This window comes from Panthera leo, chromosome B2 (genome assembly GCF_018350215.1).
Source record: "Panthera leo isolate Ple1 chromosome B2, P.leo_Ple1_pat1.1, whole genome shotgun sequence".
Taxonomy (NCBI): Eukaryota; Metazoa; Chordata; class Mammalia; order Carnivora; family Felidae; genus Panthera; species Panthera leo.
Window position 1 is genome coordinate 17,503,433 of NC_056683.1, and position 15,327 is coordinate 17,518,759.

At 42.3% G+C, this 15,327-nt stretch overlaps 1 protein-coding gene across 1 annotated transcript in view; it reads left to right on the forward strand.

Annotated features, from left to right (window-relative positions):
* Positions 1–5,462: 5,462 nt before the first annotated feature.
* Positions 5,463–15,327, forward strand: part of ELOVL2 (ELOVL fatty acid elongase 2) — a 64,034-nt gene continuing 54,169 nt past the window's right edge. Inside the window, 1 exon segment of the mRNA XM_042937909.1 lies at positions 5,463–5,579. Within this exon segment, the coding sequence (XP_042793843.1) occupies positions 5,577–5,579 (3 nt within the window). The 5' untranslated portion in view covers positions 5,463–5,576.

Sequence of the window (15,327 nt, forward strand, 5' to 3'; positions counted from 1 at the left end):
ACCTACAAGAGTGGGTGAAGGTGGTGATGGTCTTGACAACTCTAACACCTGAGTCACACCTCTGGACATTCCGGCCACCTTCCTGATCCTTGAACAAGCCCAGTTTTTCTCTCAGGGTATTTTCATTTGCTGTTTTCTCCACCTAGAGGGACTTCCTCTAGATTTACTTGTGGCTCCATAGCTGGCTTGTTCTGCCATTGAGATACTATCTGCTTAGAGAGGACTTTCCTAGCCATCTTATCTCAAGCATCCCTCCCACCAAGTCAACTCTCTACCATAGTATCATTTCTTTATGACATTTTTCTCTCTAAAATTATTTTGTTTATTGTGTTATTCCTATAAAATACAGGCTTCATAAGAGAAAAGGGTCTACCTATATTGTTCAAGGTCTTATTTATTGTATCTTGCTCCTACAGGGATCGCCACATGTTTTTGTAAAGAGCCATGTAGACGTGTGAGGATTTTCAGCTTTCAGGGTCGCCTGGGTGTCTCAGTTGGGTTTGAGCATCCGTCTCTGGCTCAGGTCATATCTCACCATTTGTGAGTTTGAGCCCACATCCGGATCTGTGCTGACAGCTCAGAGCCTGGAGCCTTCTTCGGATTCTGTGTCTCCCTCGCTCTCTGCCCCTCCCCCGCTCGTGTTCTGTCTCTCTCTGTCTCAAGAATAAACATTAAAAAAACAAAAACAAAAACACCCTTCCCAACTTCCTCCTTCTTCTCCATAAAAGTAACATTCCTCTCCTGTGATGGACTTACCTGTGATTTGGCTGTAGCTTGCGTGTCTGAAATTGCAATTGTCTGCTCTTCCCGAATAAATCCTTTTTTTGCTGGTAAAATAACTGTTTTGTTTTTAAGGTTAACGCAGGCCATGCAGTTTCTGTCACGATCACTCAACTCTGCCATTTTAGTGCAAAAGTCACCATAGACAATATGTAAATGTATGGGGAAGGCTGTGTTCTAATAAAACTTTACTTACAAACAGAGGCAGTTGGTCAAATTTGGCCCGTGGCTATAGTGTGCCGATCCCTGCTCTAGGACATTGTACTGAAGCATGGTACTCAGTAAATATGTCTAACTAAATCAACATAAAACTCTTCTTACCTGGATTGATCCAAGGTAACAAATACAAAAACCGTGGAGAAAGGAGTTATATTAAGTTAAAGGCACATTATAAGTGAGTATTTTTCTTAGGATAAAATACAGTGGTGCTAAGTGTCAAAGGAAGAATGCTTCAGATGAAACCACACAAAAATATTAGACTCATGGAAAACAAAGTTTTTCCCACTTCATAATTTTGATGAGAACTAGAAGGCTAGAGCTGGAGAGGCAGTAGTTACAATGAGGACATTGAACCAGGGGGCAGATCAGGCTTTAGGACTATGACCTATTACTTGTTGGTCTTCTCTAACTTCTCTGAGATAGACTTTCTTCACCTGCAAAATACATGTATATATGTACACACATATACATATATGTATGTATACACACATACGTATATATACGCATATATATGCATATATGTATACATACACACACACACACACATATATATATGGAGTCTGATCTCTATTCCTAGGTTTAAGATTCTTAGATTATGCTAATGATCATTTCCTATAGCGCTGTGTTCATGTCAGTGCCTAACGCATAATCAGGCTCCAATTCTGTTATTGTTGTGCCTTAGCTGATGCACACGCTCCATGTAGGCATGCCCTACAGCTAAAGAAACATAAGTATATTCCAGTTTTTGTGTAATCTATATAAGAGAGCAAAAATAAAAGGAAGAAAATCCTATAAAAGAATGTTGATGGCATATTAAAATATTTTTATTGATAGATAAATGAGGGGACTCTCGTGTTTCCTCTGGTTAGAATGTTAAGGTACCCTCCCAGTTTTGTGTTTATAGAGGTAGAACCACTTCCTTTTCTATTTAATGAGATATGGGTGGGGAAAAAAATACCCTCTTGCATATGACGATGTCTCCTTTGTTTTAGTGACAAGGAAAGCCATAAAATAGTATTTTAAGAAATAGATACGATATAGGGAACTTTTAAAAAATGTTTGTTTATTTATTTATTTATTTATTTATTTAGAGCGTGAGTAGGGGAGGGGCAGGGAGAGAGTGAGAGAGAATCCCAAGCAGGCTCTCTGCTCAGTGCAAAACCTGTCGCAGGGCTCAAACCCATGAATGGTGAGATCATGACTTGAGCCAAAATCGAGAGTTGGATGCTTAACCAACTGAGCTACCCAGGTGCCCCAGACATAGGTAACTTTTTAGATCTCCTTCTGGTTCTAGCTACGTTTTTAGACAACAAATGTAAAATAACAGTTACCTGGCTAAATGGTAATGGGAAGCAGCAGATAAAGTGTTAGAGTTCCTTCTGTGTTAACCTGGCATGCTTTGCAAGGTACAGACGACATCCATGGCACAATTCCTGCCAGCAAACAGCAGAGCTTAGACACTGGCTATCACATGTCTTTTTCCCTTAGAGCTGTTAGAAAAACAGACTAAAGCTTTCCCGGAGCACCTGATGGACTTGTGTTCTCAAAATGTGGTCCATGGGTCACCTGCCTGCATCGGTATCATTCGTGATGCTTTTTAAAATTTGTATTCCTGGTCTTCACCGGAGACCCCGCATGGGTCCCAGGTCTCTGATGTTGATTAAAGCCTCAGGTGCAATTTACACACAATAATGTCTGAGAATCACTAGGTTAACAATTTCCATTCCAGACACCTGGATGGCTCAGATGATTAAGCGTCTGACTCTTGATTTCAGCTCAGGTCACGATCTCACAGTTTGGGAGATCGAGCCCCGCATCAGGGTCTGCACTGTCGGCAAAGAGCCTGCTCGGGATTCTCTCTTTCCCTCTCTCTCTCTCTCTCTCTCTCTCTCTCTCTGCTTCTCTCTTTCTCTTTCAAAAATAAATAAATAAGCTTAAAAAAAAAGAATTCCCATTCTACCACATCAGATTCATGATACAGTGAAATACAGATCTGGTATTTTTACAGTTCAATACCCAAAGAATGTAGAAGCTATTTTTATGGCTTTAAAAATATAAAATAATACATGTAAAAAAAAAAGCCTGAGAAATAAAAATACCAAAAACACTATCCCATACTACTGTTATCGGGGGCGGGAGGGAACTCTGAGTATTTGGTGAATATTTCAGTGAATTTCCTTCTAGTCCCTGGATATCATAATATGGATCATCACAAGATTCTGAAAACTAATGTTGGGGGCTGTGTTTGTTTGTTCATTATTGTATCTCCAGCTCATACCACAAAGCCTGGCATAAAAGGTACTCAAATATTTATTGAATGGGCTTACTTCTAGGCTTCCTATTCTGTTCCACTGATATATGTGTCTATTTTCTTTAAGTTATTTTCTTTTGAGAGAGAGAGAGGGAGAGAGAGAGAGAATCCCAAGCAGGCTTTGTACTATCAGTGCAAAGCCTGATGCAGGGACCTGATGCAGGGCTCGATCTCACCAGCTGCAAGATCATGACCTGAGCCTAAATCAAGAGTTGGACACTTAACCAAGTCACCCAGGGGCCCTTGTGTTTATTTTTGTGCAAGTACCATACCGTTTTGGTTACTACACCTCTGTTGTATATCTTGGAATTTGGGATTGTAATACCTCACACTTTGTTCTTCTTTAAGATTGCTTTGGCTATTTGGGGGCTTTTGTGGTTCCACACAAATTTTGGCATTCTTTCTTTTAGTTCTGTGAAAAATGCTCTTGATAGCTTGGTGAGGATTGCATTCAATCTGTAGATTGCTTTGGATAATACAGACATTTTCACAATATTAATTCTTCCAATCCAGGAGCACGGATATCTTTCCATTGGCTTCTGTTGTTTTCAATTTCTGTCATCAGTTTTGTAGTTTTCAGGGTACAAGTCTTTTACCTTTCCAGGGTACAATATTCCTAAGCATTTTATTCTTTTTGGTGCAATTGTAAATGCAATTGTGTTGAATGAATTAAGAGAATGAATGAATCGAACCGGCATCAAATTGTATATTTGGTTTCAGCCCTACAGACATTTTTTTATAAAAACATTCCAGCATTAAAAGGAATATCACTTTCTGATTTTCACAGGTGTCAGATCAATAACAAAATCAATAATTAATACTTTTGCACCAGGCATTTTTCCGGTGCCTTTGCATATTAATTCAATCCCAACAACAATATATAATGTGCCATTTTTATCCTCCATTTTATAGATCAAGAAACTGAAGCACAGAGATGTTAGGCAACTAAACCAGTATCACTCAGTATGAGGCAGGGCTGACTCCTGAGCCCACCAATGGTGAGATTTTAGAAGCCTTGGTTAATAAATACCTATCTGTTCATGGTCTAAAGTTACCCACCTCTTATAAGCAAGTATGTACCTGATGTTTAACACTCCAATTACAGGAAACTCTAAATACTAGGTGATTATACGACAAGAGTTAGCTCTGACATCTTTGGTTATTCACTTTGCTGCTTTACAAAATTGCAAATACATCTGCAACACTTCAGGTATGGATGCTAGGCGTATTTGCAGGTACCTCTGTGCACATGCAGATACGGTGTTCCTGACTGTCAACAAACACATTCACCTTTGCTTGCATTTCAGTTTACCGCATCGGCCACATAAAAAAAAGCAAGCACACATTCTTAACGCTAAACCAGAGGAAAGGCCATGTAGCAATCACAAGTCTACCTTTCTCAGCATCGTTCACTCGGGCAACAAAAACTTTAAAAAATTAGAAGCCCAGGATCTAAGATGCCATACTTTCTATTCACAATTAAGGGTTAAACTAACCACCGGTGGCATTAGCTAAGAAGACCTTGGAATAAGACCCTCTGGAGACAGCATCGTGGGGGACAAGGAGGCTCCGGCTCAGACTGATCCACTCCGGACCTCATGCCAAACAGAACCCGACCGATAGACCTGGATCTAAAACACCCACATCCCGCAAACCTGCACGGGCTCGGGCCATTCTCCTTTAACGCGTGCCTGAAACCGCGGAGTCCAACTAAGAGGACCCGCAGCGCCCTGGCCCTCTACAGCCCCCCTGGTCCCCGCAGCCGCCGCAGCCGCCGGGGGGCGAGGGGGGGCAGCGGCCAGAGGCGGGCGGCGGGTCCGCGCCGAGTCTCTGCGAACGTTGGGCCATCCCACGAGGCGGGCGCCGGCTGGGCCTGCAAATCGCCGCCCGCCCGGCAGGGGGCGCCGCGGCGGCGAGGGCGGAGCCGGGCGCCCGGGAGGGGGCGCGCGAGGCCGCCCGGGTCTCCGTCTCGCTTGCCCCCGCCCCGCCCCCGCCGCCCTCCTCGCGCCGCGGCCCGCGAGGCCCCGGCGAGGGAAGGGGCGGGGAGCGGCGGGCGCCCGAAACGGCCCTGGAGCTCGGAGCGCCGCGCGGGAGCAGCGCGAGCCCGAGGGGGCGGGGAGGAGGGCGGGCGTGCGCGCGCCGGGCGTGGGTGTGGGCGTGGGTAAGTAGAGCGGGCGCGGCGGCAGCGCGGGGCAGAGGGACGCCGGCTACCCTGGACAGCGCATCGCCGCCCGCCGGGGTCGCCGCGCCGCAGCCGCCGCGGATCATGGTGAGTGGGCGCCGCGCGCCGCCGGCGCCCTTCTCCTTTCTCTCCTCGACCAACGCACTGGGCGGGAAGGGGCCGGGCGGGCGGCGGCGCGGGAGCTGCGGGTTCGACCGCTGGAACCCGTCGCGCCGGGCGGGCCTGGGGAGGGGGCGGTGAACGTTTGGGTTGGGGGCGCGCGGGCCGGGTCGAGGCCGCGGTCTCGGGATCTTTGTCCGGGGCCGCGGTCCCGCCCCGGCACCTCGAGGCGCCCGCTCGCGTCCAGCCCCCTGTTGCAAGCACGCGGCCGGCCGGGCGCCGGGGATGCCCGACGAAACCGCCCCCCGCTCCCGCGGCGGCCATTCCCGCTCGTCCCCCGGACCCTGCTTTCCCCCGGCCTTCGACCCCTGGAGTGGGGTACGGCCTTTCCCTCTCGCGGTGCCGACCCTGCCTCGGGAAATTCTGGGGTTTTGTCTCTAACGGTTGAATCCGTCCCTCCTCTCCTCCCTGCACCGTGCCTGCAATCCCGGGGGTGTGTCTGCGTGCTTGCCCCGGCCTCCCTGGGGTTGCATCGCGGAGTCGGGGAGGTTTCCTTTTGTAAACGGGGATGGGGTGGGGTGGGGTGGCTGGGGGTCCTGGTGTGTCCTTTCCGACAACTACTCTCGTTCCCGGTTTCCCAGGCCAGTACTTGACTCTGAATTCTTAACGCTTTCTGCTGGCCATTAAGCTCTGTTCCTGGACAGAGAGGGATGCGTGTGTCCGTGTGTGTCCCCGTGCCTCCGTATCCCGTGAACTGCCTGAGAGTTTTGGCAGAAGAACCTGTTTCTGGGACTACAAAAAGAGAAAGTGATGTGGTTTCCATATGGTTTCTTCTCCACTACCGGGCATGTTAAAATATGCTAATCTCCTTTCTTTTACCCACTCCTGCTGACACTGATCAGTCCTAGATTTTGCTCTCTCTATCCTCTCAGGCGCATACCATCTACTTCGTTATACGTGAAGCCTTCTCTGGCCACTCTCTAAAATTTCGGTCTTTCCTACCCCAGCCATCACAGTTCATATTACCCTTTTTGCTTCATTTTTTTTTTTCTTTTCGTCATGTATTATTTAACACACTCTTTTGTTTACCTTGTTTACTGAACGTGTTCCCCACTAGAATGTGTCAGCGCAGAGATTTTTGTCCTTTTGTTCACTGCTGTATTTCTAGTACCTAAACGGTGCCTGGCACATAGTGTGTGTTCGGTACATCGAAGAGGAAATTAACCCAATAAAACAGTATGCTAATGGTGATGTACAAAAGGGAAGCGGCAAGGCAGTTACAAGGATTATCCAGTTGACGCTTGTAATGATGAGAATCTCAAGGGAAGTTTGAGAGGAGGGGTACTCTTGGAAAGGAGGGACTCAGCGTGGTGACCCTCAATGATGAAAATATAGCTGGCCGTCTCAATACCTGGGTCTATCACTTCATGCTCTTAACACCTTTGCACTGGGAAGGACAAAGCATTTTTAGTGCTAGCAGGCTCTCTCCTTGGGGGCCTGAGCCTTTGTTACAAATTATTATGAATTGTAATGAGTAAGGACCCAAGTCCAAGGATATCACCTTAATTGGATGGAAGAGTCATGGGAATTAATCTAAAAGAACCGAAATAAAGGGCTAGCTGTTACAAACACTACCCTATACTACTGTGATACTACCTTTATAGGAAAGTGTTTTTCAGAAACTTTGGGTTTTCAGAGGAGATCTTTTTATATATATGTCCACATACAAGTCCTCACACTTCAAAAAAAAAAAAAAATGATGCTGTGAGTGGGAAGGTTTCGGGGGGGGGGGGGTTAAATTCAAAAATAAACTAGTAGGTCCGTTCAGAAGGATACTGTTTTGGATCTAAGTCCAACATGAACAGCCTATCACGAGGTCTGCTAATTAATCTTATTCCAAAGCAAATATTTTTCCTTCAAATTCCTTTTGTTTTCCCATTTCTATAATGTACATGGATAGCAATCCTTTGTTTTAAGCCTGGATACATGTGTTTTTACAATCTGAGCCAAACTGCGTAGTAAAATTTACATGGGCAAGTTCCTGAAAATGATGTGATTATTATAGCCATCACTGTTCAAGTTTAGCGGTTCTATAATTGTTGTCTTGGCCAGATAGGTAGTAAAAAGTAAAGATGTAAAGGAAAGAATAAGTCTGTCTTTGAAATTAAATCCAACCACCAAACATACATGAAAGACCCCTCATTCTTTTGATCCCAATTTATATTTCTAGGAGATTTTATGCAATGATTCCAGTCAAAAAATCAAGCCGTTTTTTTTTTTTCTTTCTATTCCTCAAAGGATAGCATTTTCAAGGCATAGAAATTATCCTGTTGGGTAAGCTAAATTTTTGTTCCTTCAACAAACGGTTGAAATTTAATCCAGCTCCCTTAAAAAAACATTTTTTTTTTAATTGTATAACTCATCCCTTCAAAACATTGTAATCACCGTTGGGGAGGGTCAGATACTCCACAGGGTGTTTAAAATATAAGTGGCTCCATATCCTATATTTAGTTATATTCAGAAAACAGGGCCCTTCTGTTGAGGGTCGTGCCCAGGATCATCTCCCTTGGACAATGTACCATCTAACTTGAAAGTTTTGGATTTTTAGGAGTAGATGTTGATAAGAGGCAAGAGTTTGCACCAGTAATCTCTTATTGCAACTAAACAGGGTGAAAATATGCCAACGTGAGTAGCTCGGCAAAATTCTGAAGTTAAAAATTTTTACACATTTGTATTTTTCCTTTATCCAATTGGGACATCACTGGTATGTCGCTGACTCCTGACAATGGACCATTCTAATAAATTGTTAGTTTCAACATGACCATTTAAAATCTAACAATTTAAGAGTTGCAAAGTATAAATTGTTCTGGAATTCGTGTGGCAATTTAGACCTTGAGATCTGGGGTCAGTCAAGGATTTGAACTCCCAACACCAAGATTTCACTGTGTGACCTTAGGCAGATTAGCTTCTTCAGAACTTAGTGTTTTTTTCTTTTGTTTTGTTTTGTTTTTTTGTAAAAAAAAAAAAAAAAGAAGAAGAAGAATGGTATCATTTCATAAGGTTGTTGGGAGGAACAAATGAGATAACACATTAAATGTGGCTAGTGTAGTTCTTCGAGTGTTCAGGAAATATTATCTTTTATAATGACATGCGTTCTTTCTCCCCTATCTGACTGTTTCTGGTTGAAAGACCTCAGAATGATGTCTGTGATTCACCTCAGCGTTCTTGTCCCTTTACGTGATTCTGAAACGTATCTAGTATTGCTCTATATCAGCACTGTCCAGTAGAAATATGCAAACTGCATATGCAATTTTAAATTTTCTCGTAGTCACACTAAAAAAGTAAAACTGTGAAATTAATTTTAGTAATATATTTTATTTATGGGGTGCCTGGATGTCTCAGTTGGTTAAGCGTCTTACTTCAGCTCAAGTCATAATCTCACGGTTCATGAGTTTGAGCCCTGCATCAGAGACTCTGCTGTCAGCACAGAGCCTGCTTTGGACCCTCTGTCTGTCTGTCTCTCTCTCTCTCTGCCCCTTCCCCACTGGTTCTCTCTCTCTCAGAATAAATGAGTAAACTTAAAAAATATATATTTTGTTAACCTAATTCATGCAAATATTATTTCAACATGTAATCATGTAAAAAAAATTTGGATACTTTACATTCTTTTTTTTTTTTCCCCACATGGAATCTTCAAAATCTGGTTGTGTGTTTTATGCCGACAGCACGTTCAGTTCAGGCTAGCCACAATTTCAAGTGCTGGTTTGCCACATGTGGTTAGAAGCTACTGTGCAGACAAAACAGCCCCAAATGATACTCATCTTCCAAATTTCCCTCTTAACCTGCCGGACCCTCCCCGCTCCTGAGAATCGCACTGCCACCTTAAACCTCGTGTTACTAAAAGTCAGCTACTCGCCTTTCACCCTGTCCTCTCTGTTCCCTTCGGCTGTTAGTAATTCCACCAGCTCTCAAGTCTACTGTGTCTGAAATCTGATTCTCACTCTCCTTCTTGTATGGTTTCGTGTAGAATCTCACATTTTTACTTGAAAATATCTTTATGTCTCCTCTCTTCTCCAACCCCCTATCCACTAGTCTTGCCTTTTTTTTTTTTTTTTTTAACAGGTTTCCTCCTTTGTGGTCCCTTAGTTTTTAACCTTTTTCCTTGAGGTCCATTATTTCAAGGCCAGAGGCTTCATTTTCAGTTAGTAGCTTAAAGGTAGGGGGGGCTCTAGGGACTCCCGGGTGGCTCAGTCAGTTAAGCGTCCGACTTTGGCTCAGGTCATGATCTCGCGGTCCGTGGGTTCGAGCCCCGTGTCGGGCTCTGTGCTGACAGCTGGGAGCCTGCTTCGGATTCTATGTCTCCGTCTCTCTCTGCCCCTCCCCCACTCATGCTCTCTCTCCCCATCTCTCAAAATGAATAAACATTAAAATAAAATAAAAGGTGGGGGGCTCTAGCCCTAATATATTTCCAAGGCTTCCCTCTTGCCTTCCTGTGCTGTGCTCCCATTCCTTGTGCCTCCTTCCTGCCTCTGGAGAGAGGTAAGTTCTCTACTGCCCAGGACCGCCCAGGCGCTGGGCTTCACATTCTTCCATTCTCTTATTCCTGGGTTTCACACCATTATCAAATATCCAAAGATACATAATTCCTTTACCTGAAAATCTGTTATTGAAATGACCCACCTACGGAAAGATGCACAGATAAAGGAAGGAGAAAAATCAACCATGGGAAGGGACAGTGAAATTATTCTTTGAGCTTTAGTTACCTTTCAAGAAATATCAGTGGACCCAATGAATGATAATAATAACAACAACCGCAGCAGTGGTGACACCTTACATTTATTCGGGACTTTGCAGGAAACAGAACACTTTCCTCTAGCCTGGTGAACAAAGGTACGAGACAGAAGAAGAGCACTGGACCGAGAGTCAAGAAACCTGGTTTCTTTCTAGTCCTGGCTTTGTTATTGACTAGCTCTGTTCCCTTAATCGCACCACTCTGAGACACTGTTTACTCACCTGCAAAATGGGGTATTCTTTTTTTCACGAGATCGTTTTGGCAGAATCAGTGGAGCCTCTACACTGGCTCTTCCCGCTGGCTGGCTGGCTGCATCTTTCTGCCAGAGAGCTGTGTGGCTGTCTTCTGAATACCTTCTTCTTCTTTTTTTTTTTTTATATAATTTTTTTTTCTTAACTGTTGAGAGAAAACAGATCTTAGGATCAAAATAGTCTTGGGAAACAGAGAAGTTTTCTCTCTCTCGCTCTGTTTTTTTTTTTTTTTTTTTGAAGTATAGCTGATACACAAGGCTATATTAATTTCAGGTGTACGACGTAGTGATTCGACAAACCTGTACGTTATGCTGTGCTCACCATAAGCATAGCTACCGTCTGTCATCATGCAACAGTAGCACACTCTCATTGACCATATATATTCAGCATGCTGTACCTTTCATCCCTGTGACTTATTTATCCCATAATTGGAGGCCTATGTCTCCCACTCGCTTTTACCCATTTTGCCCATCCCCTACGCCCCATCCCTCTGGCTATCGCCAGTTCTCTGCATTTATGGGTCAGTTTCTGCTTTTCTTTGTTCATTTGCTTTGTGTTTTTTTTTTTCCACATACACATGAAATCATGTGGTATTTGTATTTCTCTGTCACACTTATTTCACTTAGCGTAACATTCTAGGTCCTACAATGTTGTCACAAATGACAAAATCTCATTTTTTTTTTTTATGACTGAGTAATATTCTGTTGTGTATTTATACACATTATCTTCTTTATCTGCATATCTACTGCTGGACACTTGAGTTGCTCCCATATTTTGACTATTATAAATAATGTAGTTTAAAAAAAAAAGGCGCATATATCTTTTTGAATTAGTGTTTTCGTTTCCTTTGGGTATGTACCCAGTAGTGAAGTTAGTGGATCATATGGTAGTTCTATTTTTTATTGTTTGAGGAACCTCCATACTGTTTTCCACAGTGGCCACACCAGCTGGCATTCCCAACAGCAGTGCAAGAGGGTTCCTTTTCCTCCACTTGCTTTCCAACACTTGTTATTTCTTGTCTCTTTGATCCTAGCCATTCTGGCAGGCGTAAGATGATAGCTCATTGTGGTCCTGATTTGATTAGTGATGTTGAGCATATTTTCATGTGTCCTGGCCAGCTGTCTGTCTTCTTTGGAAAAATTTCTTTTCAGGTAGGTCCTCTGCCCATTTTCTAATTGGATTATTTGGGGGGGGGGGGTTCTTGGTGTTGAATTTTATGTTATTTATGTATCATTTGCAAATGTCTTCTATTCAGCAGGTTGCCTTTTTGTTGTGTTGATAGTTTCCTTCACTGTGCAGAAGCTTTTTATTTATATAGTGTTTTTTTTGCCTTTGTTTCCCTTGCCTGAGGAGACAGATCTAGAACAATATTATTAAGGCCGATGTCAAAGAAATTACTGCCTATATTTTCTTTTAGGAATTTTATGGTTTGGGGTCTCCCATTCAGGTCTTTAATCCATTTTGAGTTTCTTTTTGTGTATGGTGTGAGAAAGTGGTCCGGCCTCATTCTTTTGCATGGAGCTGTTCAGTTTTCCTAGCACCATTAATTGAAAAGATGGTCTTTCCCCACTGTATATTCTTGCCTCTTTTGTCATAGGCTAATTAACCAACATAAGCATGAATTCATTTCTGGGGTTTCTGCTCTGTTCCATTGGTCTGTGTCTGTTTTTGTTCCAGTACCATACTCTTTTGATTCCTGTAGCTTTGTAGTATATTTTGAAATTGGATTGTGATACCTCCAGCTTTGTTCTTTCTCAAGATTCCTTTGGCTATTGAAGGTTTTCTGTGGTTCCATAGCAACTTTAGGATTATTTGTTCTGAGATGTGTGAAAATGCTGTTGTATTTCATTTTCAATGTTGGTTGCATTGAATCTGTAGATTACTTTGGGTAATATAGACATTTTCACAATATTATTCCTCCAGTCCATGAGAATGGTATATCTTTTCATTTGTTTGTGGTGTCTTCAATTTCTTTTATCAGTGTTTTATACTTTACAGAGCATAGGTCTTTCACTTCCTTGGTAAAGTTTATTCCTAAGTATTCTTTTTGGTGCAGTTACAAATGGAATTGTTTTCACAGTTTCTCTTTCTGCTTTGTTATTAGGATATAGAAACGCAACAGACTTCTGCATGTTAATTTTATGTCTTACAATCTTACAGAATTCACTTATTCTAATTGTGTTGTGGTGAAGTCTTCAGGGTTATCTATAGATAGTATCCTGTCATCTACAACTAGTTTTCCTTCGTCCTTACCAATTTGGATACCATTTATTTTGGTTTGTTGTGTGATTGCTGTGGCTGTGACTTCCAGTATTATGTTGAAGAAAAGTGGTGAGAGTGGACATTCTTGTCTTAATCCTGATCTTAGAGGAAAAGCTTTCTGTTCTTCCACCAATGAGTATGATATTAGCTCTGGTTTGTCATATATGGCCTTTATGATGTTAAGGTATATTCCCTCTAAGCACACTTTGTCGAACATTTTTATCACAACTGGATGTTAAATTTTGTCAGATGCTTTTTTGCATCTATCAACATGATCATATGATTATTATCCTTAGTTTTGTTAATGTGGTATATCCTGTTGACTGATTTGCAGACGTTGACCATCCTTGCTCCCTGTAATAAATCCCACTACCCTCTCTCTCTGCCCCTCCCCCACTCACACTCTGTCTCTCTCTCCTTCAAAAATAAATAAACATTAAAAAAAAAAAAATTAAAAAAAAAAAAGGGGCGCCTGGGTGGCTCAGTTGGTTGAGCGTCCGACTTCGGCTCAGGTCATGATCTCACAGTTCGTGGGTTCGAGCCCCACATGGGGCTCTGTGCTGACAGCTCAGAGCCCGGAGCCTGTTTCTGATTCTCTGTCTCCCTCTCTCTCTGCCCCTCCCCCACTCACACTCTGTCTCTCTCTCCTTCAAAAATAAATAAACATTAAAAAAAAAAAAAATCCCACTTGATCATGGTGATCCTTTTAACGTGATGTTGGAATTGGTTTGCTAATATTTTATTGGGGATTTTTGCATCTATGTTCATTAGGTATATTGGCCTATAGTTTTCTCTTTCTTTTTTTCTTTTTTCTTTTTCTTTTCTTTTCTTTTTTTTTTTTTTTGGTAGTGTGTGGTTTTGGTATCACAGTAATGCTGACCTCATAGAATGTATTTGGAAGCTTCCTTCCTCTTCTGTTTTTGGAATAGTTTGAGAATTGATGATAACTCTTCTTTAAATGTATGGTAGAATTCACTTGTGAATCCCTCTGGTCCTAGACTTTTGTTTACTGGAAGTTTTTTGATTACTGATTGAATTTTGTTACTAGTAATTGGTCTGTTCAGATTTTCCATTTCTCCCTGACTCACTTTTGGAAGATTGTACATTTCTAAGAATTTACCCATATCTTCTAGGTTGTCCAGTTTGTTGGCGTATAATTTTTCATAGTAATCTTTCATAATCTTCTGCATTTCTGTGGTGTTGGCTGTTACATCTCTTTCATTTCTGATGTTATTTATTTGGGTCCTCTCTTTGTTTCTTGATGAGTTTGGCTAAAGGTTTATAAATTTTGTTTATCTTTCTAAAGACCCAATTTTTGGTTTCATTGATCTTTTCTTTCCCCCTCTTCTGCCACCCCTCTTGTTATATTGATCCCTTTATCATTATGTAATGCCAGTCTTTGTTTGTTACCATCTCTGTTTTAAAGTCTGTTTTGTCTGATATAAGTATTGCTAGTTTGGCTTTTTTTTCCTTCCTTTGCATGAAATATCTTTTCCTATCCCTTCACTTTCAATCTGTATGTGTCTTTAGATCTGAAGTGGGCAGCATATATGAATCATTTTTTTTTCAATCATCCCACATCTTTTTTTTTTTAATGTTTATTTTTGCTAGAGAGAGAGAGAGAGAGCAAGCGAGCGGGGAGAGGCAGAGAGAGAGGGAGACACAGAATCCAAAGGAGGTTCCAGACTCTGAGCTGTCAGCACAGAGCCTGACGCAGGGCTCGAACTCATGGACTGTGAGATCATGACCTGAGCCAAAATAGGACACATAACTGACTGAGCCACCCAGCCCCCCCCCCCCCACCATCCTACATCTTTTGATTAGAGCATTTAGACCATTTACATTTAAAATAATTATTGATAGGGGCGCTTGGGTGGCTCAGTCGGTGAAGGGTCCGACTTCAGCTCGGGTCATGATCTCGAGGTCTGGGGGTTCGGGCGTTGCATTGGGCTCCGTGCTGACGGCTCAGAGCCTAGAGCCTGCTTCAGATTCTGTCTCCCTCTCTCTGCTCCTCTCCTGCTCGCACTCTGTCTCTCTCACTCTCTCTCAAAAATAAGTAAACATTAAAAAAATAAATAAAAATAAAGTAATTATTGATAGATATATACTTCCTCCCATTTGTTAATTGTTATCTGGGATTTTTTTTCTTTTATAGTTCTCTGTTCTTTTCTTTCTTTTTTTTTTTTTTTTTTTTTTTTCCTGCTCTCTTTCCTTGTGCTTGAGGACTTTCTTTAGTGTTATGTTTGGTTCTCTTTCTCTCTTTTTTTAAACGCATTTATTATAGGTTTTTGGTTTGTGCTTTCCATGAGGTTCATAATAACATTTTAAATATATGGCAGTCTATATTAAGTTGATGGTCACTTAAATTCACACACATTATAAGGAAACTATTTTTACTCCTGCATCACGTTTTACGTATTTGTTGTCATAT